The 26,650-nt window shown below is 34.8% G+C and overlaps 2 protein-coding genes across 5 annotated transcripts in view; one reads left to right on the forward strand and one right to left on the reverse strand.

Moving 5' to 3' along the window:
* Positions 1–840: 840 nt before the first annotated feature.
* On the reverse strand, positions 841–2,622 carry LOC128043067 (protein ALP1-like). The gene is made up of 4 exons (XM_052634874.1): positions 2,291–2,622; positions 1,976–2,199; positions 1,154–1,208; positions 841–1,025 (listed from the first exon to the last, which is right to left on the reverse strand). Exons 1-4 carry the CDS (start codon positions 2,415–2,417, stop codon positions 841–843), a joined length of 591 nt encoding a protein of 196 aa, XP_052490834.1. The 5' UTR covers positions 2,418–2,622.
* A 13,015-nt stretch (positions 2,623–15,637) lies between these two features.
* Positions 15,638–26,650, forward strand: part of LOC105791984 (uncharacterized) — a 35,368-nt gene continuing 24,355 nt past the window's right edge. Inside the window, exons 1-15 of one of the 4 annotated variants that reach the window (XM_012620327.2) lie at positions 15,638–15,776; positions 15,914–16,062; positions 16,779–16,882; positions 17,434–17,568; positions 17,678–17,728; positions 18,170–18,264; positions 18,352–18,469; positions 19,066–19,167; positions 19,273–19,461; positions 19,545–19,705; positions 19,958–20,128; positions 20,823–20,915; positions 21,010–21,331; positions 21,456–21,560; positions 21,645–21,740. In XM_012620327.2, the coding sequence (XP_012475781.1) occupies positions 15,966–16,062; positions 16,779–16,882; positions 17,434–17,568; positions 17,678–17,728; positions 18,170–18,264; positions 18,352–18,469; positions 19,066–19,167; positions 19,273–19,461; positions 19,545–19,705; positions 19,958–20,128; positions 20,823–20,915; positions 21,010–21,331; positions 21,456–21,560; positions 21,645–21,740 (1,839 nt within the window). In that variant the 5' untranslated portion in view covers positions 15,638–15,776; positions 15,914–15,965. Of the gene's footprint in view, positions 15,777–15,798; positions 16,063–16,778; positions 16,883–17,433; positions 17,579–17,677; positions 17,729–18,169; positions 18,265–18,351; positions 18,470–19,065; positions 19,168–19,272; positions 19,462–19,544; positions 19,706–19,957; positions 20,129–20,822; positions 20,916–21,009; positions 21,332–21,455; positions 21,561–21,644; positions 21,741–26,650 lie in introns of those variants that run through there. The other 3 variants (XM_052634580.1, XM_012620326.2, XM_012620328.2) reach the window with 3 other exon arrangements.

Genomic DNA, 26,650 nt, shown 5'->3' on the forward strand with positions numbered 1-26,650 from the left:
TTAAATATATTTTAATTAAAATATATGATTTAATAAAATTTAAAATGATTATAAATAATAAATTTTCTTATATGAATTTGTATAATTTAAAATATTTATTATTAAATATAATTTAATAATAATATATAATTTTATAAAATTCTTGATAATAAATTTTCTTATATGAATTTATATAATTTAAAATAATTAATATTAAATATAATTTAATAATGGTATATAATTTCATAAAATTCTTGATAATAATTTTTCTTATATGAATTTATATAATTTAAAATAATTAATATTAAATATAATTTAATAATGATATATAATTTCATAAAATTCTTAATAATAAATGTTCTTATATGAATATACTAAAATCATAATATAACTTATATTAAGAAAATGTTAGATGAAAATGAAATTTTACATCATAATCCATATGTTATATAGTTTTACAACATCAAAAAGTTTGAACATTGATTTTTAATGGTCAGAAAGAAACATTCTGACCCATTCCAATCGCGCAGCAGAAAGTAAACTAAAGAAAACTAGCATTTGAGTTGAATGATCTGGAATTTTACTCAAAGCTCGATACCGCTCATCGTCGGTTAAACCTTCAATTTCCCATAAGGCTGAATATAAATTTGTAGCTTTCTCTTGGATGATCTAGAATTCTTCTGACTTCTGCTGAACTACCACATCGAAGGCAATACTCCTACTGATTTAATCGCCAATGGCCCGCATATTTTCGGCCAATAAAGTGGCAGCCTCATCAAATGAAGAATACATATTATCACGAGCATCAGATTTCTTCTTTCTCTTGTTTGAAGACAAGGAACCCCCTTGGTCTCTACCTCGTCACGGCTCCGCAGCAGAAGCATCCATGTCATCCAAAGAGACGTCAGCTTCGCAGTCATAGAATGAGTTTCTTTCTTCATCCATACCTGTAGTAGGTACTCCCTCAGCATTTATTTCTTCAAGAACATCAGCAGCTGTTTGAGTATCTTTCTCAGTTGCTCGATCTCTTGCGTATATGTAGTAAGCTGGTCGTAGTAAGGGAAAGTACGATGTCTGAATTGAGCGACTTCTTTGTGACTCTAAAAAAATGAGGAAATCATATTAGTTATAAGTTTGGTAAAAATAAGATAATAAAGACTTGAAATAATCTTACCTTTAAATAGGAGTCCCAAACCGCATCTTGACAGAACAACGAAGCTTATGCTCGTCTAACCAAAACCGCTATTGTTTTGGCCATTAAGCATGTCATAGACGATTGACCACTCCTTTTAGTAACCTAATCCTCGATTCAATATTAGGTTTCGCCTTCAACATTGCATTTGGTAAAACCTTTTGTAGCATTCTTTCCAACTCGTTTAAATAACCGGCTTTGAACCCGGTATCAGCATTAAATATTCCAACATTGTGCAAGTCCACCATGCAGGAAACCAATGCTGCATCTTCTTCTGGAACCCATTTTCTTTTGGTTCCTCGAGAAGCTTGAGAAGAAGCATTTGATTCTGGAACACCTAACATAATTATCTTAAGAAAAAAATAACAAATTATATTAATTACTAGTAATATCATGAATCAAAAGGTGAACACTTTATAAAATTATAATTAAGTTCAATATCATGAATCAAAAGCTCAATACTAAATTTTAAATTATAACACATGCTGAATGAAAAGAAATTAAATTATAATTCAACAAATTTAGTACAATACAAAAATCAATTCAAACACCAAAAAAGTTTCACAAACCTAACTAATTTCTAGATGCTTCCCATTCATTGAACATTTGGTTGGCTAGTTCCATCCTCCAAGTAGCCCAAGCATCCGATGGATGAATATTTGCGATATTCGGCTCATCGTCATCCACCACATTACTAGGTAATCCTTCTCCCACCTCCGCTTCAATGGGATCAATACTCATATGGGTTCGAATAAAATTATGGAGCAAACAACATGCAATAATAATTCTATTGTGCACCCTTACAGGATAGAACAATGGACTCATAAGTATTCCCCATCTAAGTTTTAATAACCCAAAGCATCTTTCAATAACATTACGTGCTGAGGCATGTTTCATATTAAAAAACTCTTCCGGAGAACTTGGCTGATAACCCTGATGCCACTCGTTCAAATGATATCGTTGTCCTCTAAAAGGTGCAAGAAATCCCTCACAATTTGTGTATCCAGCATCAACTAGATAATAACAACCTATAAAATAATTTTTTTTAAAATGATTAATTCAGCACAAAAAGTTTGATCTTAATGAACAATATCAAAGTCCTCTAACTATCCACTTTACCATGAGGAACTTTTAGTCCATGTCTTCTACTAATGGCATCTCGAAGAACCCGTCCATCAGCAACTGAACCTTCCCAACCAGGAAGAACATAAACAAATTGCATATCAGGTGTACAAACACCAAGCATATTTGTTGCTATGTCACCTTTTCGCGTTCGATATCTAGGTTTATCAACTGTTGGAACCCTAATCTTGATGTGGGTTCCATCAAGAGCTCCTAAGCAATTCTATATCACATGATATAAAACCTTGAGTTAGAATACTAATTTAAATCTAAATCAACTAAATGTTGTACAAGCTATATATAAAACTCAGTCCAATACCTTAAACCATTTCCACCTTGTGTCAGAAGAATCGGCTGTAATTGGCTCCGGCTTTTTAAGTAACACATCTTGTAAGCGTATGACAGCATTTAAAACACTATGAAATGCTCTGCTAACAGTTTTCCCGGACCTTCTAAAGTGATGCTTGATAACTCGATTTTTTAGGTGATGGGAGATGATATGTAAAAACATTGCTACTTACTCATCAACAAGCATGTTTCTTGACGACTTCAATCCCCCTATCGATTCTAACATCTCACATAGTTTAAAAAGGCAATTCTATTCATCCTAACTTGTTCAATACATGTATCGTCACTAGCATATACAAGCCTTTTCACATAATCCCGTTTTACATAAAAATCTAAGGTATAGGACCTAATACTTGGTCTATAAGTATGTAGGCTAAGGCTGTCACCCATTCTAAATAAGAACCAAATCGCAATTCTACAGATTTCCAACCACATTGTCAATGCAATACCAATTCTTTTACGCCTCACACTTTGTGCAATTAAAGGCAGACGAGCCATTACTGCAACATATTAAAATTAGAACACACTATCAAAGAATTGAAGTTGCAATTACACAATATCAAATAAAAATAAACAGCACAAATTTAGAACACACGAAGCAAAAAAGTATCTATTAAATGATATCGTTGCAACTTTAATTTCATTTCTTTATCAATCACCCAAACAATAATGAAAGAAAATATATTTAAATTCATTTTAAATATATTAAAATTTAAAGGTATATGTATAATTGACCTAAAATTAATTGTTGGTTGAATGTTAGATTATAACTAAACTCATTATAATTTAAAATTATAAAGCATGTTCAAAGTTTGAACATTGATTAGTTTATTTATTGATGATTAGTTTAATTAAGGTGACCTAATTTTAAAACAAATAAAATAAAGAATGAGGATTTGGTTTACTAATGAAATTGAAGTTTTAAAACTTTTATAACATTTTAAATTTACATTTCATTTCGTATAAATATATTGATTAGTTTATTAAAGCATGTTCAAAGTTTGAACATTGATTAGTTTGAACATTTAAATTTAAATTTAAATTTAAATTTAATTTCGTATAATGAAATTGAAGGTTTAATAAAGCATGTTCAAAGTTTGATCATTGATTAGTTTATTTATTGATGATTAGTTTAATTAAGGTTTTCTAATTTTAAAACAAATAAAATGAAGAATGAGGATTTGGTTTAATAATGAAATTGAAGTTTTAAAACTTTTATAACATTTTAAATTTAAATTTCATTTTGTAAAAATATAATGCGGAAACCCGGATCTAGACACAAGAGAAACACAAATTAGAAATAAAACGAGAATAAATAAAATTAGTTAAATAATAATAAATAAAAGAAAGGATAGATTTGCCCTATGGAACCCTTGGTTAACTTGTAACCAAAAACGCCAATGATTGAGCAGCTCCCTACGAAACCTCTAGAGAAGAACCTCTAGAAACACCGATGAACGGGAAAGAAATTTGAATATTTGTAACTCCGAAATACCCTCGAAAGTAACAAACTCCAAACTAAATAGCAAGAGAAGAATCACTCTACTCTCAAAAATTTGCCTCACATAAATTTGGAAGAAAACAAATACTCTCTTTTTATTCCCTCCCCCAATGTGTAGAAAGCAAGCCTATTTATAGGCAAATTGCAAGAGTAATTGAATCCTAATAAAACTCTTTCAAGAGTAATTGAATCCTAATAAAACTCTTTAAAATTATCTAAGAAAATAAATAAATAATAACCTAAATAAAATTACTTAACTCATAAGTGATGTGTCCCAACCAATGAGAATTAAGTAAATAATAATAATAAGATACATAAAAGATTAATCCACCAATTTATGGGCTTTCACTATTCCAAGATTGGTCCAGTGAATTGCATTCCTGTATTTGTCAACGTCACGAATATGATGAATTAAATTTGTAGCAACAAAGTCTTGGACAAAAGCATTAATCTTTGATTTTAATTGTCGTACCTTGCTTCGAGTGATTGGACCACTAGGAAAAACAACCCCTTGAGTGTCACCTCCTTGGCTCGTATCATTCTCCCCCTCTTCAAGAAGATTCGTCCTCGAATCTGAACCTACATCAAATTCAAAAGGAGAAAGATCAGAAACATTGAAAGTAGCACTAACACTATACTCACCAGGAAGATCAATGCGATAAGCATTGTCATTTATTTTCTCGAGTACTTGGAATGGTCCATCTCCTCTTGCATCAAGTTTATTCTTTCTTTTAGAAGGAAATCATTCCTTCCTCATATGCACCCATACCTAATCTCCAGGTTCAAACAAGACTTGCTTTCGCCCTTTATTAGCTCGATGTGCATTGGACTCATTCTTTTTCTCAATGGCTTTACGAGCCTTTTCATGGATCTCTTTCACTAAATCAGCTTTCCTTTCACCATCTAAATTAGCAATCTCATTCAAAGGTAAAGGGAGCAAATCTAAAACAGTAAGTGGATTAAAGCCATATACAATCTCAAAAGGAGTAAAACCTGTGGAAGAATGAACAGAACGATTATAAGCAAACTAAACATAGGGTATCCGTTCTTCCCAAGATTTAACATTCTTACCTATTATGGCTCTAAGCAAAGATCCCAAAACTCGATTTACTACCTCGGTTTGATCATCAGTTTGAGGGTGGCATGTAGTAGAGTAAAGTAGTTTAGTACCTAACTTACCCCATAACACCTTCCAAAAACGACTAAGAAATTTTGCATCTCTATCGAAAACGACAGTCCTTGGGATTCCATGTAATTTCACAACTTCACGGAAAAATAGATCAGCAACATGGGTTGCATCATCAGTCTTATGGCATGGAATGAAATGAGCCATTTTAGAAAATCGATCCACAACCATAAAGATGCTATCTTGTCCACGCTTTGTCCTTGGTAAACCTATTATAAAATCCATTGAAATGTCAGTCCAATGTGAACTAGGAACAGGAAGAGGAGTATATAGACCATGAGGCATCACAGTGGATTTAGCTTGTTTACAAGTAATGCAAGTAGAGCAAATTTTCTCAACAAGTTTTCGCATGTTAGGCCAATAAAAATGCTCATGTAAACATCATAAGTCTTAGTGACTCCAAAATGACCCATAAGACCACCACTATAAGCCTCTCGAACCAACAATTCTCGCATTGAACACTTTGGTAAGCATAGTCTATTATTTCGAAAAAGATAGCCATCCTGCTTATAAAATTTATGAAATGCACCATGTTCACATGCGTCATAAATGCTTGCAAAATAAGAATCAGTGGCATATAAATCTTTGAGATACTTAAAACCTAATAACTTAGTATGCAAAGTACTAAGTAAAGTGTACCCCATTGATAGAGCATCAGCCACAATATTATCTTTACCTTTCTTATACCTTATAACATAAGGAAAAGATTCAATAAATTCAACCCACCTCGCATGTCGCTTGTTCAACTTACCTTGTCCCTTTAAGTGCTTAAGTGATTCATGGTTAGTGTGAATCACAAACTCCTTTGGTAAAAGGTAATGTTGCCAAACTTCTAATGCCCTTACCAAGGCATACAACTCTTTATCATAGGTTGAATAGTTCAAATGTGCTCCACCAAGTTTCTCATTAAAGTAGGCTAGTGGTTTACTATCTTACATGAGGACGGCACCTATACCTACACCAGAAGCATCACATTCAATCTCAAAGGTCTTTTCAAAATTAGGTAAAACAAGAATAGGAGCATTACACAATTTATCTTTAAGTTCATTAAATGCTAATTATTGCTTATCTGTCCAATGAAAAGATACATCCTTTTTAATAAGTGCAGTCAAAGGCGAAACAATTGTGGAAAAGTTACGAACAAACCTGCGGTAGAAACCGGCTAACCCAAGGAAAAACCTTACCTCAGAAATAGTTTTAGGGATAGGCCATTCTTTAATTGCCTTTACCTTCTCCTCATCCACATGGATTCCTATAGAACTTATCACAAAACCCCAAAAAAACAAGCTTATCCATACAAAATGTGCATTTTTCAATATTAGCGAAGAGTCGTTTATGCCTTAACACATCCAATACTAATTTAACATGCCCAACATGATCATTCAAAGTTTTGCTATAAATCAGTATGTCATCAAAATACACAACGACAAATTTTCCTAAAAAAGGTCTAAGTATGTGGTTCATTAATCTCATGAATGTGCTAGGAGCATTAGTTAAGCCAAATGGCATGACTAACCACTCATATAGGCCATACTTAGTCTTAAAAGCAGTTTTTCATTCATCACATTGTTTCATTCTTATTTGATGGTAACCACTTTTTAAGTCAATTTTAGAGAAAATGCATGCACCATTAAGCTCATCCAACATATCATCTAATCGAGGAATTGGATATCGATACTTTACCGTAATCTTGTTGACAACACGACAATCAACACACATTCTCTAAGAATCATCTTTTTTTGGGACGAGAAGTACAGGGACCGCACAAGGGCCTAGACTCTCACGAATCAACCCTTTCTCTAAGAGATCTTCAAATTGCCTTTGCAACTCCTTAGTTTCTTCAGGATTGCTTCGATAGACTGGTCTATTCAGAATACTCGAACTAGGCACAAAGTCAATTTGATGTTCAATCCCTCGTAAAGGAGGTAATCCTTTAGGCATTTCAGAAGGAAATACATCCTCAAAATCCTGCAAAAGATCAACAAAACAACTAGGCAAATGTATATTAGGGTTAGTCAAAACAAAGTTTTCCCTAAACCTAATAATTACAAATGTTTGTTTTGTACAAAGAGCAAATTTAATATCTCGAAACCTAGCGAATAAACTCACTCTCTCATCTCGTGGCTTGTGTGTGCAATCACTCACCAATGTTAGGCCTTTAAGTTGGCTTTTAACACTAAGGGCCTCTTTACTCTCAGCCTTTTTCAATGATTTTACCTCACTTCCCTTACCCATCTCACTAGCAAGTTTGAGTTGATCATTGTAGACTTCTTGAGGAGGAAATGGAGCCAAAGTAAACTTCTTTCCAATGAACACAAATGTATATTGGTTAAGGAAACCATCATGATTTACTTGTCGATCAAACTGCCATGGCCGTCCAAGTAATATGTGTCCAGCTTGCATTGGAACAACATCACATAAAACTTTATCAGAGTATCTACCAATGGAAAATGAAACTAAGCATTGTTTAGATACTTTTACCTCTCCACTATCATTCAGCCATTGCAAGCGGTATGGCCTTGGATGCTTCACACAAGGTAGGCCAAGTTTCTCAACAAGGGAAGAGCTCACCATATTGGTGCAACTTCCACTATCGATGATCAATGAACTAGGTTGTCCACCAATCAAACATCTCGTGTGGAAAATGTTATCTCTTTGTTCGCGCCCTTCCTCTTTAAACTGGACATTTAAAGCCCTTCGAGCAACAAGTGTTTTTTCACCATACTCCAAGTATTCTTCATACTCATCATGAGTATGCACATCATCAGCATCTTTTAAAGGAGGCATCTCATCTTCGTTATCAGACTCAAAATCAACCTCGCCATCTTCTCGAATCACTAATGACTTTTTATTAGGGCATTCTTGAGCATAGTGACCCCTTCCTTGGCATTTGATACAGGAATTATCTTTTGGCTGCTTAATGGCATTAGGAGAAGTTGAAGAAGAAGATGGAGCTCGATTAGTAGAAGTAGAACCTTTAAATGAATTAGGCATACCTTTATCTTTGGAGTAAGTTCTAGGCTCATTTGGCTTGAACTGTGCATCTCTCCATTCCACAATCTATCATCTTGTTTTTGCCAATTTCCTCTCCAAGCAGGATTAGAAACTGAACTAGCACCCCTCGGTGTCCCTTTCTTTCGTAATTTCTTTTCAATAGTGAGTGCGGTTTGAAGCATCTCTTCAACATCCATGTAGTGTTGTAACTCAACTCGATTTGCAATCTCAGGCTTTAGGCCGGCAAGGAATCTAGCCATAGTCACCTCATCCTCTTCAACAAGATTGACTCTAATCTGAATAGTCTCCATCTCTTTATAGTAGTCATCCACAGATCTATCTCCTTGAACAAGAAGCTGGAGTCTTTGATGGAGTTCTCGATAATAGTATGGTGGAACAAACCGTTTTCGCAAGATGCGCTTCATTTCAACCCAAGTAGTAACAGGTTGCTCTCTATAAATAATCCTGCTTTTACATAATTGATTCCACCATGTTAGCGCATAATCAATGAACTCAGCGACAGCGTATGTTACCTTTTTCTCATTAGAGTAATTGTAACAAGCAAAGACTGCTTCCATCTTTTCCCCCCAATCAAGGTAAGCATCAGGATCATTCTTCCCTGAGAAAGAAGGAAATTTTGGTTTGGGGGTGTCATTGTTTCGTTCCAACCTTTCTCTAGGTACATACTCAGACTCAAAGTCATCATCAAAAACATGGTCCTCCCTTCGTTTAAAAGTTCGATCTCGCGAATTTGATCGGCTTATAAAGGCTTCGTTCAACTTCTTGTAATTATCGGCAATGTATCTCTCTTGAGTAGTAAGTTTTATATCAAGATACTCCCTTTGCTTTTGTAACATCTGGGTCATGTGATGTTCGAATTGAGTTTGCAACTTTTTCATCTCTTTTTGTAACAACTCGACCAAAGGATCGTTCTCTCTTTTTTGCTCATCCTCTTCATTTTTACTAGTTTGGGATCTAGTGAGCGGCATGGTATCTGTGAAAGATTAAACAAATAGGAACAAGAAAGAAAAAATAATAACATCACTCGTTAGCTCTCAAAAGAATAACTCTTTGAATGATTCAAAACTTGTAAATATGTTTGGAGAAGGTTACTAATCAAGATCAAATAACGGAGGTGCAAACTTCAAAGAAACAATGAAGACCCTAACTGCTCTAAGAGGCCAATAAACTTGACGAGGCAATTTGTAATGGAGGCTACACGGATGAAGGAATTGTGCGTGCCTTTAATATCTGCTAACACAAGAAGAAACAAAGTGTTAGAAATCGTAAAAGAAACAAAAAATGTATACCTGCAATGATCCCTAACTCTAGAGTCAAAGAAAAGCTTTAATAAGAAGAACACTTAAGAAAACTCTACCCAATTTAAAAACAAAAAAAACAAAAATCGGAAATGTTTGGTGTCTTAAGATTTTCAAAAATTGAAGCTTTAATTATACTTGAGTCAAGAAAAGAAGAAGGAAAAGAAATTCAATTTTGGGAAAAATAAAATAAAAATAATAACAATAATAGGAAAAGAAGAAACCTACGTATGAAAGGTAGGCAACTTTTTTTTGCGTTTTTTTTGCGCTTTTTGCTTTTTTTTTGCGCGTTTTGCTTTTTCTTTTTTTAAAGAATAAGAGGAGAAAAAGAAAGAATCGACGAAACCAATGAGAAGTGTTTTTGGTATTTTGACTCGTTTCGAATATGATTTTAGCTTCAAAAATAACACCGAATGGCCTGAAACTGATACCAACTGATGCGGAAACCCAGATCTAGACACAAGAGAAACACAAATTAGAAATAAAACGAGAATAAATAAAATTAGTTAAATAATAAATAAAAGAAATGATAGATTTGCCCTATGGAACCCTTGGTTAACTTGTAACCAAAAACGCCAATGATTGAGCGGCTCCATATGAAACCCCTAGAGAAGAACCTCTAGAAACACCGATGAACGGGAAAGAAATTTGAATATTTGTAACTCCGAAATACCCTCAAAATTAACAAACTCCAAACTAAATAGCAAGAGAAGAATCACTCTACTCTCAAAAATTTGCCTCACACAAATTTGGAAGAAAACAAATACTCTCTTTTTATTCCCTCCCCCAATGTGTAGAAAGCAAGCCTATTTATAGACAAATTATAAGAGTAATTGAATCCTAATAAAACTCTTTCAAGAGTAATTGAATCCTAATAAAACTCTTTAAAATTATCTAAGAAAATAAATAAATAATAACCTAAATAAAATTACCTAACTCATAAATGATGTGTCCCAACCAATGAGAATTAAGTAAATAATAATAATAATAAGATACATAAAAGATTAATCCACCAATTTATGGGCTTTCACTATTCCAAGATTGGTCCAGTGAATTGCATTCCCGTATTTGTCAACGTCACGAACATGATGAATTAAATTTGTAGCAACAAAGTCTTGGACAAAAGCATTCATCTTTGATTTTAATTGTCGTACCTTGCTTCGAGTGATTGGACCACTAGGAAAAACAACCCCTTGAGTGTCACCTCCTTGGCTCGTATCAAAATATATATAACTTTTATCTCATTTACATGTACAAATAATTATTAAAAAGTAGTATTGTATTTGCAATTATGATTGGAAAAGATTGAAATGTAGTATTGTATTTACATGTACAAATAATTGTGATTTAAGCCCATTATTTGTAGGCATAATGCTCTTTAAGATTGATTCTGGGAAGTGGGCTGTCTTAAATCAAGTACCTAATCTCACACATTCTACTAGACCATCAACTTCCAATATTAACCAAACTACATCGTCTTCAACTATTACCAACTCGGCTAAGACCACTACTAGCACTAAGAACCCAAGTAAATAAGAAAGGGATGAAAGGAGAAAAAACAAACTGTGTAAGTGGTATTATGAGTCAGGGTTAATTAAAAGCAGGTACAAATTCACTAAAAAAGGGTAGACTATCTATCCAACCACTTTACCACCAGCACCGTCCATCTTTCTTCTTTTCATCAATTCATCTATCATCTGTTGTTATTTTTCTTTTGTATCAAATTTCATTTTCAAACTCATTTTATTATTATTTGAATAATATCAATTAAAGGTTGAACATAATTATATATTAGTATCAAATTTGTATGTACTCTTTATATGTACTCTTTCACTAATAAATTATATATCAAATTTGTATCAAAATTTTTTATGTACACTTTCACTAATAAATTATATATTAGTAAAAAGTTGGTGCACTTGGTACACCAATAATTGAGTAATTTTATAGTATAATGGTTTACATGGAAAATATATTATTCAAACTATAATTATTTATTTTGTAATTTTAAAATATCAAATAAAAACATATAACCTATTTTAAATTCAAAATGTTTTCAACTTTAGATTTGAATACATACTACTTTCTTTAAAAAAACACTTTTAATATTTATTTTAATAACCCGAAATGAAAAATATCAATTAGACATATACTTAAAAAATTTTAATTACAAATATTGATACCTAATTATTCAGTCTTCTAAATTGACTTAAATTTGAACATTATATAAGCATCGAAATTGAAATTTGATTGTTTTTACATAATTTAAAAACAAAGAGCTTATTAACTAAAAAAATCCTTGTAAAATAATTCAATAATTATTTGAGTCTTTAATAGAAAACAACATAATTAACCCTTAATCGAATATAAATAATAGCTCAAGTAACTCGTTTACAGCATTTGATTTCAAAATCTAAATCATAACAAAACTATATCCTACTATACTTGCAATTTCCAGTTTCATTTTCTACTCACTAACAAATCAAGAACAATTTCCAGCAGACTATCAAAACAATTTCCAGAACAAATCAAGAACAATATCAAAACAAATGCAACAATTTCCAGTTTCATTGAAAATAGCAGACAATTTCCATTGCAACAATATCAAAAAACTGTCTGAATTGAAAACAGCAGACAATTTCCATTGCTCACTGTATCAATACGAATATTTTAGCAGAGAAAATGAAAATCAATAGAGAATATCATCTCAAAACAGAAGGAAAATTAGAGTGAAACCACATGTAAATGAAGAAACAATCAAGAGATAGAAAAAATATATCTAACAACAACTATTCAAGCGGAGCAAATGATATCAATAGAGATGTCTCGCTCACGAAAATGATTCCTCAGTTCATATCAGAAATCTTGGACCTCATGGTACTAATAATTCTTACATACAAAGCATCCCTATTGCACTATATTCATCATTTCAGCAAAGCCAATAGATAGATCAAATTCCATTTAAGTTCTAACAAAGGAAATCATTGAAAATAGCACTTAACATGGAAGTAAAGATGAAATAAAGCAGGGGAAGTCTTTTTCTCACCAGAGGCAGCAAGAATAACCAAACAGGGTAATCTAGTAATAAGCTGTATTGAAACTATTTTTTTCATTATTTGTTTGGTTGTATTATTTGCTGTTATCTAGTTGGCATTTTTAAATCGGGAGGGTAATAAATCCAAACATGCAAAACGAGCAACAAAAGCTGAACTTAATTTTTTTCGGATAAACGTTGCTTGTTTTATTTACCAACAAAACCATACAAACATGCAATAACCATAACCATACAAACAAAAGCTGTAATGAGCAATACAAACATACAAACAAAACCATACAAAGGAAACAACAAAAGTCTACTGACCATACAAACATGCAATCGGGAAAACATACAAACAAAACCATGAATACCAATGGAAAACTAACCTGTAATGAGCAAATCAGGGACGACTGCGATGAAGAAGTGTTGGAACAAAGAACCTGTAATGAGAAAAGGGAAATCGATTAAGTGTTGAAACAAAACCATAACCAGCAAATAATGCAACCAAACAAATAATGAAAAAAAAATCATAACCAGCAAGAAACCCTATACCGATTTACCAAGAAACTAACACCATGAACTGAAACAATCGCAATCGTATTTATAAAAAAAATTGCAATAACACCCATTAATGCATGCAGAGAGGAAAGATGCCAAGATGAGAAATGATGACCGGCTGGAGATTACTCACTTGCCGCTTCAAAGCCTCCGGAGATCTGAGACCGTGGAGTCGGCGAAATACGCGAAGATGGAAGTCGGGATCGGCTGGAGCTTTGGTTCGCTGGCAGCTTCTGTCGATGCTGGGAGGGAGAGGGTGGGTGGAGATCGATTTCAGTGATGACTGCTTGGGAGAGGCTTGGGAGGGTAAAAGAGGACCGATTAGGTAATCCTTTCTTTTGGAAGGGATTTGCAAATCAGCGCTGCATAAGGGAAAATGGGGAATCCGTCCGCAGCGTAATAGGCCCGTATTAGGGCAATACAACCAACCAAACAGGGTAATCGGTGGGGCCACAGATTAGGGGTGTAATGGCTAATCCATTACACCCAACCAAACATGGTGTTAGTGTCATTTCACCCTTCTTCCCCTTCTTCTTAATCTTAAAATAATGAAAAATTTCTCGAGCCACCACTATATTATCATGTATCTATTTGTTACCCACAAAAGCACTTCGATTATATGTCACAAGTTCTCCCAGAAAAGATTTCATTCTATTCACCAGCACCTTCGTTATTATCTTATAAACAAAATTATACAAACTTATGGGTCTAAATTGCAAGATCGTTTTAGGGACTTATACTTTAGGAATGAGAACTATATCTCTACAGTTCATCTCTCTAAAAAGTATACCACTATGAAAAAAACCTACCTACTGCTTTAATTACATCTTCCTTTACAACCTCCCAAAATTTTTGAAAGGAAAAACCATTGAAACCATCAAGCCTAGGAGCCTTGTAAGCACCCAACTGAAAAACCGCAGCTCTTATCTCTTCCTCAGGAACTCCCTTAACCAGCTACTCATTCATATAAACAGAAAACACTTTAGACACATAATTTATCGTATTTCTCCACTCCCTAACACATTGGTTCGAAAAAGACTATGGTAAACCCCCTGAACTTTTTAATAATATCAAACTTCTCATCAAGCCAAACACTAGATTCATATTTAATACGTAACACTTTATTGAATTGCCTCAAATACATTGTTGTTTGATGAAAGAATTTGGTGTTCTTATCACCAAACTCTAGCCATTTAACTCTAGAATACTGGAACCAGTATTTCTCCTCTAGACTCCAAACCCTTTTCAATTCAATTTTCAGTTCATACTCCTCTGAACAATCTCAATTTTCTCCAACAAATAATCAATAACAACCCTATTATTCCCAACAAACACTCTTGCTCTACTGCATTAAATGACATTTACACCTTTTAAGTTTCTGCAACAGATAAAAGCATGAGGTTTCATAAAAAACTGATCCCAACCCTCTTTTATAATTTCCCCACATTCATCGAGCTCTGCCCACATCAATTCAAACTTGAATCTCCTTGGAGCCTGTCTATCTTTACGACTAGTAGTCAAAACGATTGGCGAGTGATCCGAACCTACAACACAAAGATCAAACACCAACGAGTCTGAGAATATATCCAGCCAATCTTTATTAACCAGAACTCGATCAAGCCTCTCTCTAATCACCTGCCCCTCTATAGAGTTGAACCAAGTATAAAATTGACCTTTAGCGGGCAAATCAATAAGAGAACGACCTTCAATAAAATTCTGAAAACTTCTTAAACACCTATCTACTTTTATTTTGTTCCCATTCATCTCTTCTAATTCTTTTACATCATTAAAATCCCTTATACACATCCAAGGGCCTACAACGGTTCTAGGTTTTCGTATCAAAATATCCCAAACAATCTAACATATCCGAGAGCTTTGTCCCTTACCCATATCACAAACCAAAGTATCAATAATGTTTATATTAGCACCCATTATTTGAACTTTAAGACCTTTCTACCATAAAGCTAACCCTTCACTAAGACCATTAAGACCCACATATTCTCCATAATTAAACTTCAGCTGAATCCTTAATTTATTTACTTAACGATTTTAAAAATAACAAAATTTAATTTAATAATCTTAATAAGATGAAACCTAAAATTGAAAAAGTAAGAAATACATAAATTAAAATATAAAAACTAATACTAAGTAATAACAACTCAAGATCTTTCGAACAAAAAAAAGGGCAAGCAAAAATATATCCATTACTTCGATGTAGATGAGTTAACGGCAAACGTTTAACAAAGCTTAGGTGTCAAAATTTGCAAGGCAAAACGGCTGCGCGCCACCGCCTTTCTTAAAATGGCACAAAAGTAATATTGGGGGAGAATAGTACCCTTTATTCCAATCAGCTGAGCTGTAAATACCATAACTTTCGCATCACATATTTCAGAAACCAATAATGACTTGCCACTGATTAAAAAAGTCAAAGTCAAATAAACAAGATCTACATGAAGGACTTACCCATGAACTGCTCTGTAACTGTAACGACTCTCCCTACTCTAGTCTGTTCCAGTCAGTCACTACCTTCCATTCAAAAGGTGCTGGCGTGTTCTTTGAGAAAAACCCATACCCTTTTTCCATTTTTTTTTGTATAACCGCTATTTATTCAAGTTTTCTTCCTTCTTCCCTCAAAATTTTACAATGTTTTACATTTTAGATTCCTTTTTATGAACAGTATCTCGTATAGTTCAGATTGAAGATTCCAATAAAGAAAAAGAACAGGGAAGATGTTGGAGGATCAAGTGGCGTACCTCTTGCAGAGGTATTTGGGGAACTATGTCAGAGGTCTCAATAAAGAAGCTCTTAAGATCAGTGTTTGGAAAGGTTTGTGTCTTTTTTCATCACTTCGTTTTTTTACCTGTTGGGTTATTGTGTCTATTATCGATAATGTTCATTAAGGGTTTTTTTTTCATGTTTATGCTTCTTCTATTGTTTCTTACGTCTAACTTGAACGTTTTATTCTGTCATGTGATTTAATCGTGAGTGAGTGTTTTCGAAATTGGTTTGTTTTGGACTAATTATTTATCTACTTTCTGTTTTGCTTAATCTTTTATTGCGGATGGAAATGTTGATAGAATCAAGACCATTTTGGTATTGGTTCGAAGTGATAAACATGCTATCTAAGACTGTTAATTAATTTTTATTGAAGTTATAGGCATGGGGTTATGAGCATGTTTGCCACCATGATTTTAAGAGTTCACTTCTGCTTGGATGTCTATTATCTACTAACGTGAGTTCCATTTGATAAAAATTATTCTCCACCCAAATGTTTAGAAGAGGCAAAAACCTGAAAAAACTTTAGGACAGTGAGGGAAATCTAAGAAAGAATTTGAAATACTCGACAAACAACATTAGATTGAGGTTGCTTAAGATATGATTGGGAGATACAAGAAGGTTTTAAAGTTGATTGGTGAAAGTGGTATGGACTATGATGTTCAAGACTTATCTTTCAAAGATTGTGCAATTTATTTGTATGTTAGTTCCCTTGGATTCTGTTGCTTTCTTGATATCTTCACTTAACTTTCTCAAATTTAAAACAGGTGATGTTGAGCTAACTAACATGCAACTGAAGCCTGAGGCACTTAATGCATTAAAGCTGCCAGTGAAGGTCAAGGCAGGATTTCTTGGATCAGTTAAACTTAAGGTTTGTGGTGTAGCTATTGTTGTCACAAATTCTTATTATTAGGCCAGGCTCTATGTTCTTAATTTTTTAGACTTGCTTGCAGCTGTTTGATGAAATATAAAATACAAAATAGAGGGAGCAAATTATAATCCTAGATCCATGAGTGTGAAATTTATGAGGTTCAGAAACTAATTCTGGTATGAAGTTATTGTTAAAGATGGTTGACACGATGTTGGTGGTACAGTGACTGTGTGGGAGTGGTGGCTGGGTGGTAATATGCTACGCCAGACATGTTGAGGATGGAGTTGAAGTGTAATATAATAAAACTTCTAGTGTTGCATGGCATTTTTTTGTTTTTTTTTTTTTGTTTTTGGGGGCCGGGGGGGTTATGTGAGGAAGTCTGAGTGGGGAGATGAGATTTGAACCTTGGAAGTTAATCCTCCGGCTCCCAAAGAGGGGGCAGCAACTCTAGCTTAAGTGGTTGGTGCCAGTTTTGACATCATGCATATTATAGTTCTTCAAAAGTTTGTTGCATTCTTGTAAAGTTCCTATGTTTTACATGCTGACTTCAGGTCCCATGGAGTAGGCTCGGCCAGGATCCAGTTTTGGTTTACTTGGATCAAATTTTTCTATTAGCTGAACCTGCAACTTTTGTTGAAGGGTGTAGTGAGGATGCTATCCAAGAAGCTAAGAAAAACCGAGTACGGGTAAGACCGGGTGAGCAGTGTGTTTGTTAATGTTAAACGTAGAAGAATAAGATGTGGTTGAATATTGAATTTATATATTTACTGATTTAATCTTTGTTGGTGATGATAGGAAATGGAAATGAAGCTGTTGGAGAGAATGCATCATTTGAAGTCTGAAATGGTATTTTGATGAGATTGTCTATATAGTACTTTTGAAAATTGAAATAGTGATTGTCATTAGCTGGTCATGTTTCTTCACATGGTTATATGCTTGAACATTTAGGCTTTTTACCTTTTAAACTTTATTTTACCTTACATAAACTTTCTCCTTTATGATCCATGCGCTTTTATGGCCCTGATAAGGTTCAGTGTTTACAAATATTTCCAACCGTTAGAACTTACAGGTGCTATGAGGTAGGGTAGACTAAAAGCTATGTTTTATCTTCTGTATGCAGAGCTCAACTGTATTCCGCTTCCTTTTCCTTGATTCTGCATTTAGCTTCTGAAATTTGCCAATATTTATTGTGCACGAGTCAAAAAGTATTGGTGTTTCGAATCTTTTCTTCAGACAACTTTATATTTGGTAGCTAATTATGATAAAAATCCACCTTTGTGTTTGAAGAATAAATCATGGTTGGGATCCCTTATCAGCACAATAATTGGTAACTTGAAGCTCTCAATATCAAATATTCACATCAGATATGAGGATCTTGAGAGGTAAAGTAAAGCCTAATGGTTAATGTTCTATGTTTTTAACAATTCATGTGGAACTTACTGGTGCTTTCTTGCTCCTTCCCATTTTAGCAATCCTGGCCACCCTTTTGCTGCTGGCCTTACGTTGGAGAAACTCTCAGCTGTAACAGTTGATGACAGCGGGAAGGAGACTTTTGTTACTGGTGGTGCACTGGATCGTATACAGAAGGTTTCTCTTTTAGTGAAATATCAAACTTTATTTTTTATTGTTTGAATCACTTTTGATGGAGAGAAGTTAATTGCACAAAGATCATCGTAAAAAGAGTTGTGCCAGATTGTCATCATGAATACATTCTTTATAATTATAGAATTAAATTTGTTTGTTGTTGGATTGCTTGTTGATGCTGCACAATTTTAGCAAAATATATTGTTCATTTACTGGTTCGTCAGATTTAAAATTCTTTACCAACAACAGAACTATGACTTGCTTGATCCTAGGCTTGGCATTTGCCATTTTTTTTATTATTAACTTTTTAGTGTGTTATTACCAGTTAAATTGGATGTTGGTTGGGTCCCCTATGCAACTGTTTGATTCCATTGTCCTAACTGTCATGGCTGTTAATTGCTTCTGGAAAAGGCATTGTTAGTCATCACAATTAGTATCATCTCACCACCATAAAAACTGGAGATGTTTTCTGCTCACTACTGCTTTTCTGAGACTTTCTTATGCTTTTAATTTCATGCTCCCTGATATTCCTTTCCTTCCCAGTATTCTAGCTATTATCTATGATGACCTTTTTGTGTTTTTATTCCCCCTGTTTATAGTCAGTTGAACTGGATCGACTTGCTTTGTATCTGGACTCTGATATATTACCGTGGCATATCGATAAGCTGTGGGAGGATTTACTTCCTTCTGAGTGGATTCAGGTAGGCCTCTGTCACTCTTTGAATTTAACCTGTTTGTCCATGTCTGTTCATTCACACTTTCCTTGGTTCTCAACCTAGATTCTCCTTGTTTCCGTTGAACTGCAGGTTTTCAGATTCGGTACAAAAGATGGCAGACCAGCTGATCATCCTATAGAAGAGCACGCTTACATCCTACAACCTGTAACTGGGAATGCAAAGTATTCGAAGCTTCGACAAAATGGATCTTCTGACAGTGGTGAACCTCTCCAAAAAGGAGCAGTGAGCTTGGATGATGTGACCCTTTGTTTGTCAAAGGTTTTCCTGAGTGTTTCTATCTTGGAAGTTCTTTATTCTTTGACTGTAGGTTTTTAATGGTTTTATTCTCCTCTTTCATGCAGGATGGATACAGGGATATTCTGAAATTGGCTGACAACTTCACTGCCTTCAATCAGAGGCTAAAATATGCCCATTACCGTCCAACTGTCTCTTTGAAGTCAGATCCAAGGTCTTGGTGGAAGTATGCTTATAAAGCTGTTTCTGATCAGATGAAGAAGGCTAGGTGAACAAGTTAACTCTGTTTCTTGGCATCTTAGTTTTATTCTATTGTTTTTGGCATAAAATCCTATAATGTGATTAACCTATTGCAAATACCTCTAATCTCTATCATCTTGGAAGTCTTCAAAATTAGTACTGTTTTACCAAAGATTAAACATATATTGACTTCTGGCTTTTGTCTGAACATGATTTCAGTTTGACAACTTTTATTTTGGTTCTGGTTTTGCTTTGTCTAAGAATGTGGTTATTCTGGCAGTGGGAAACTGTCGTGGGAGCAAGTTTTGAGATATACAAGGCTGCAGAAGAAATACATATCCCTATATGCATCCCTACTTAAATCTGATGTGAATCGTCCAGTAGTTGATGATTGTAAAGAAATTGAGGAGCTTGATCGTGGACTTGATATTGAACTTATACTGCAGTGGAGGTACTGTATTTTGTTTAAATATGTCACTATTAGTCACTGGTATGACTTTTAGCTTTGGTTTTGGTCATATACTTTGTTATAATCTCTGAAAATGAATAGATATGGTTAACTAATTTACAATATTTGGCTCATCCCCCCCCTCCTTTGGCAAGTGTACAATTTATTCCCTCAGAGTGGTTTGCTCTTGGATTTAACTGCCGCCTGAGTAGAGTGCTACTCATCTACAAGAACCAAGGATTTCCCGCATCAAATTTGACAATAGCATTTGCTTTTTAACTGCATACCAAGCTTAATCCTTCTACTATATTATTAATCTCCTTAGCTTTGTGTCTAAACCCTGATCATTTTCTTTCCCAAATTCTTTTTGTATCCAACTTTAGTCTAATATACCAAATGAGAATAGATGGAGTAACTCACTATAGCTAAGACTAACTGAGTGTTGGATGGTAGCACTTCATACTCTCTATCATGTATAGTTCCTATAATAAGAGAGATCGGAGAGTGGAGAAGTTAGAAATTTGTGGACACCATGTAGGCACATGCATGAGTAGTCTGGGCTTGTTTGCTACAGTATATTTCAGTCCACATACAGATGTGCATATTGATTATAAATTTTGAAAACTTCACTACATTTTTGGTTCAGTGAAGTGGTTTTCTCTGTTGATAACTTTGATTTTATTCTGGCATTGTGCAGAATGTTGGCACACAAGTTCGTGCAGCGGTCAATAGAATCAGAAAACTACTTGAAGCAGCAGAAAGGTAAAAAATCATGGTGGTCGTTGGGATGGTAAGTGCTTGTACAGAGAAATCTTCTTTCAATTTAACTAGTCTCGTCTTATGCTGTAGACTTTACAACTTCAGTGAATCATTTGCAATTCCAGGGCCAGTCAATCTCTTAAAGATGACAGTGAATCATTCAGTTTCAGTGAAGAGGACTGGGAGAAATTAAACAAAATTATAGGGTATAAGGAAGATGATGATCAGTCACTTATGATTAATGCAAAACCTGATATTCTTAAGACTTCTCTGGAAATTCACATGAAACGTAATGCTTCAAAGCTTCTAGATGGGGCCCGTACATGTCTTGCTGACTTATCATGTGAAGGCCTCAATTGCTCCATTAAGCTTTATCCAGAGACAAAAGTATTTGACGTGAATCTGGGATCATATCAATTATCATCTCCCAATGGTCTTCTTGCTGAGGTTTAATTTCTTGCCATTCTTCAGAATTGCATTTTTTATTGGTTACAATGTTCTTGTTGCTGATTGGTTACTTTTCTTTTCTCATAGTAGTGGACCAACCTTAATTTTATATTTGTTCTTGCAGAGTGCAACTACATCTGACTCTTTAGTTGGTGTCTTCTGCTACAAGCCATTTGATACCAAAGTAGACTGGAGCTTGGTTGCTAAAGCCTCTCCATGTTATGCGACTGTACGCCATTATACCCAACTCTTGACTACTAAATCCTTTGGATTATATGCTGATTTTTTTTTTTAATTCAATGTCTTTTGGCAGTATCTCAAGGAATCCATTGACGAAGTTATCAATTTTTTTGAAAGCAATATAGCTGTCAGTCAGACCATGGCAGTGGAAACTGCAACAGCAGTACAGGTTTTGTTATGCTTATGCTATCTTTTTAACTCTATTGAGGAGTACTTCCGTTAGCCCAAGTCACTTGAAATGGCCTTTCTTAATTTTGTATATGATGAAATTAGAGAATACTCTTATATATTGAGGAAAAACTCACTCAATCATGTAAGGGAAGAATATCTTTAAAAATTAGCTATAATCCCTAAAGATTAGCCATTCAATGCTGTCAAATAAATCAAAGATTCTCAACATTCCCCCTTAAGTTGGTGCATAGATGTCTCGCATGCTCAACTTGCAAAAAAGATTATGATAAGTCTTATAGCTAAGCCCTTTTGTAAAAACATCAACCAACTATTTTTCGGATGCTAGATAAGATAGACTTAAGACACCATTGGATACTTTTTCCTTGATAAAATGGCGATCTATTTTGATGTGCTTGGTCCTATCGTGCCGCACTGGATTTTGAGCTATGTTGATGGTTGCTTTGTTGTCACAGTACAAGCTTGATCCATTTTCGTTCAACAACTTTAGCTCTACCAATACCTTTCGCAGTCATAAAAGTTCAGAAACACCTTGAGCCATGACCCTATATTCAGTCTTTGCACTTGATCGAGCAACAACACTTTGTTTCTTGCTCCTTCAAGTGATTAAGTTTCCTTCAACAATAGTACAATAACCCATTGTAGACCTTCTGTCATCAAGAGAGTTGGCCCAATCTGCATTTGTAAATACTTCTAGTTTGAGATGACTATTTTTGGAGAGGAGAATACCTTATCCGGTGTAGACTTCAAATAACGCAAAATTCGCAATACTGCCTACATATGAGCTTTGCGATGATCATGCATAAACTGGCTTACCAAACTAACTGCATAGGTTATATCAGGTTGAGTATGAGTGAGATAAATCAATCGTCCAACGAGTCTTTGATATCTCCCTTTATCCACCATTTCACCAATCCTTGTAACTTGTGATTACTCTCAATAGGTGATTTTCTAGTTTGCAACCTAACATGTTAGTCTCTGCCAGAATGTCTAAGTCATACTTTCTTTGGGAAATAAATATTCCCTCTTTCGATTTGGCTACTTCTATTCCGAGGAAATATTGTAACTTTCTCAAGTCTTTGATTTCGAATTCCTGAGCCAATTGTTTCTTAAGCCGGGCCATTTCTTCCCTGTTGTCTCCTGTCATAATTATGTCATTAACATAAACTATAATGAGAGTAATCTTACCCTTGTGATGTTTTATAAAGGGGGTATGGTCAACATTACTCTGTCGATTGCCAAATGACACCATGGCTTACTAAATCTGTCAACTCAGGTTCTGGGAGATTGCTTTAGTATATACACCTTCCCTTGAGTATCTTTATCCTCGAAGCCTGGAGGAGCTTTTATATACACTTCTTCCAAATCTCCATGTAAGAAAACATTTTTTACATCAAACTGTTGTAAGTCCTAGTCGAGATTTGCTTCACATGATAAAAGGATCTTAATCGTGTTCAATTTAGCAACCGGAGAAAATATTTCTTGATAATCCACTCTATATATCTGAGTGAATCCTTGCGTTACTAATCTGACTTTGAGTCTTTCAATTGAACCATTAGCTTTATACTTGATACTAAACACCCGTTTGTAGCCAACCATTTTCTGCCCTTTAGGAGGATTAACTAGTTCCCACGTCTCATTTTTTTCTAAAGCCCTTATTTCTTCTATCGTAGCCTTCTTCCATCTTGGATCAGTGATAGCTCCTCTCCAATCCTGTGAAACAGGCATAAAGAATAAGGACAAAACAAAAAATCTATAGGATGAGGATAAGGAATCATAAGAGACAAAGTCAGAGATAGGATAAAAAATGCAAGTTCTAACACCTTTTCGTTGGGCTATTGGTAATTCTAAATCAGTAGCAAATTTAGGTAAAGAAGACTCACGTGGCAGTGAAGAGTTAGGGAACATAATAGATTGTATGATGGCATTTTCTTTCTTACCTTTGTATGTCCTTAAATCAGATCTATCCGACAGCCGTCCACTAGTCTTCTCTTGAATCGAAGTCTCTACTGGAACTAAATTTTCCCTCGGAAGAGTAACAGAGTAAGGTGTCATCTCTTCATTTTCAGTAATCTTCCCCTGAAAAGATGGTTGTGATAAGGAAAAGTAAGGTTTATCCTCACGATGTTACTTCCATACATAATACTTTCTAAATGATAGATGATAACATTTGTAACCCTTCTGTGTGGGAGAGTATCCGATGAAAACTCATTTGACTACTCGAGGATTTAGTTTGCTCCTATGTCGAAGAGGGACAAAGAAAACACAACCAAATACCTTCAGTGAAATCGGGTAATCTGTCTTGCCTTGTAAGATTTCTGTGGGACTTTTAAAATTAAGGATTCGAAGAGGCATCTGATTAATGAGATAAGCAGCAACCAAAATCACATCCCCCAGTAAGGCTTTGGGAGGTTCATAGTGAACATAAGTGATCTAGCAACCTCCAAACGATGTCGATTTTTCCTTTCGACAACAACATTTTAAGTACTTGTACTGAGACAACTGGCTTGATGTAGAATCCCATATGATTCTAAATAATCATTAAAGTTATACTCGATTCCATTATCAATTCGCAAAATCTTAACCTTAGCATCAAACTGGGTAGTAATCAATTTATGAAAAGAACGAAAACACGAGAAAACATCACTTTTGGACTTCAATAAAAAACCAATGTCATCCTAGTGCAACAGTCAATAAATGTAACAAATCAACGATTACCAAATAAAAAAGTAAGGCGAGTAGGGCCCAAAACATCAGAATGAATAATCTCAAAAGAAACAATACTTTTATTATTACGTAAAGGATACTTGTTTCTTGTATGCTTAGCAAACTCACATGCATCACAAATTAAAGAATCCAACTAAATTCTTGAAAACAAAGTAGGAAACATCTTGGCAAAAACATTAAATGATGGATGTCCTAACCACCTATACTACTGAATTATCTCTCGGTTGACATCTTTATCCTCTCTAAATAAGGCTTGAGACATATTGGATGATCGATTCAGAAGATATAAGCCATCACATAATCTATCACTGCCAATCGTCTTCCCTGTCTGGAGGTTCTGAAAGGCACAATAATCGGGAAAGAATTCAAGTTTACAATTTAAGGCTTTAGTGATAGTATTAATAGATAAAAGGTTAACCGAAAATTTAGGGATATGGAGGATAGAGGATAAAGTGTTACTGGGAGTACAAACAACAGAACTTGTTCCAGAGACGGAGGTAAGAGGCATAAGCTATTTGCACGCTATCTTTAGATGGACAAGTAGTATAGTTAAATAAGTTTTTGTTTGATTCTGCCATATGTTTATTCGCAGCGGAATCAATAATCCAAGATTCAAAAGTAGATGAAGCATTTAAAACAGAACTTAATTTCGCATGATTAGACTTAGCACTCGAGGTAGAGTCCAATTGAGACGAGATGTCAGAGATTTTGAATCTCGTCCGAGGTAAAACTCCCAGCAGAAGTGGACTTGTCCTTTGTTGTCACAGAGTCTAACAAATTTGCCTGGGACCGAGAATTACCCCCTTCGTTTTCCACCACGACCTTGAGCAGGGTGACCGTGTAACTTCCAGCACGAATCTTTAGTGTGCCGAGGCTTACCACAGTAGTCACATGTCAAGTGACCATTGTCAAACTTACCACCCGATGGACCATCTTGGTTAGCAATGAAGCCAGCTTTCTCAGTAGGTGGATTATAAAGCATAACAGCATGCCAACTCTCTTGTTGTATATAAGAGTATGCCTTATGGAGAAGGGAACAGAGTTTTTTGAAGAACTTGAATCCGAATCTGATCATACCCAGTATTCAACTCAACCAAAAAATCAAAAACTCGCCCTTTTTCCATCTTCTTCTGAAATTTCTGGGCATCACTGGTACAAGTTGCCTAAAAATCTTGATAATAAGTTCTTGCCACAAGCCACTTAATTTAGCAAAATATTGAGAAATTGTTAGCTCCCCTGTTTTGTACCATGAACTTTATTAAGAATCTCAAAAATTTGTGCACCATTCCCAGTACGAGAGTAGGTGAGAGCAGCAACATTCCAAATCTTTTCCACTGTATCAAGGATCAAATAAGTTTTGGAAATATGGGGTTGCATAAAGTTGATAAGCCATGCTGTAACAAGAGGCTTTGCTGAATCCCATTGACTAAAAGTTGAATCAATGAGTTCAGGTTTTGACGTGGTACCGGTGATGTATCCCTGCAATCCACGAGCCTTGATAAACAACAAGCAGAACCTTGACCAAGCAAGATCATTATGTTCATCAAGCTTCACAAGACTAATTTGCAATGATGGATTATCGGTTGGAATCATGAGCTTCTTGTCCTTCGCCATAATGCTAAAAAAAACAACTAATACCCCAAAAGATCTGCTTGAAGTTTTTTTAACAAAAAACACATCCTACACAAAAAAACTTGGCTGAAATACACCACCAATCAAAGGAGAATGACTGAAAGGGAGCAGAGAGCACTGCGACGGCGTCGGAAAAACATGGCAGCAGCAAGAGAAGGCCATGCACAGCGCGTGAAACAAAGAGGCAAAACCTTGTGACAGCGCATGAGGCCCATGCACGGGTCTTCTGGTCACCATACTCTTGAGGTTTCGCCAATGAGTGGATTCTGACTCCAAGGGTAGGGGCGGTGAGAGAGAAAATAAAGGCTAAGATGGAAAGTTCCAATTTAGTGTTTTTAGGGTTTTTGGAACAAAACTTTGAAAATCTGAAAAGAATTATCCCAAAAAGCGAATAAAAAATCTGATACCATGATGAAATTAGAGATGAATACTCTAATATATTGAGGAAAGCTCACTCAAAAACTATATATTTCTCAGAAATATGTACAGATATATATACATACATGAAGCATTGAATCATGTAAGGAAGAA

The sequence above is a fragment of the Gossypium raimondii genome, chromosome 8 (assembly GCF_025698545.1).
Source record: "Gossypium raimondii isolate GPD5lz chromosome 8, ASM2569854v1, whole genome shotgun sequence".
Classification (NCBI taxonomy): domain Eukaryota; kingdom Viridiplantae; phylum Streptophyta; class Magnoliopsida; order Malvales; family Malvaceae; genus Gossypium; species Gossypium raimondii.

Bases quoted from the DNA above. Each gene is read 5' to 3' on its own strand.
- LOC128043067 (XM_052634874.1), bottom strand. From the start codon at position 2,417: ATGCTTGGTGTTTGTACACCTGATATGCAATTTGTTTATGTTCTTCCT. The intron at 2,200-2,290 runs GTAAAGTGGATA...ATTATTTTATAG, and splicing joins TGGACTAAAAGTTCCTCATG to GTTGTTATTATCTAGTTGAT. The intron at 1,209-1,975 runs GTAAGGGTGCAC...GGTTTTGGTTAG, and splicing joins TGAGTCCATTGTTCTATCCT to ACGAGCATAAGCTTCGTTGT.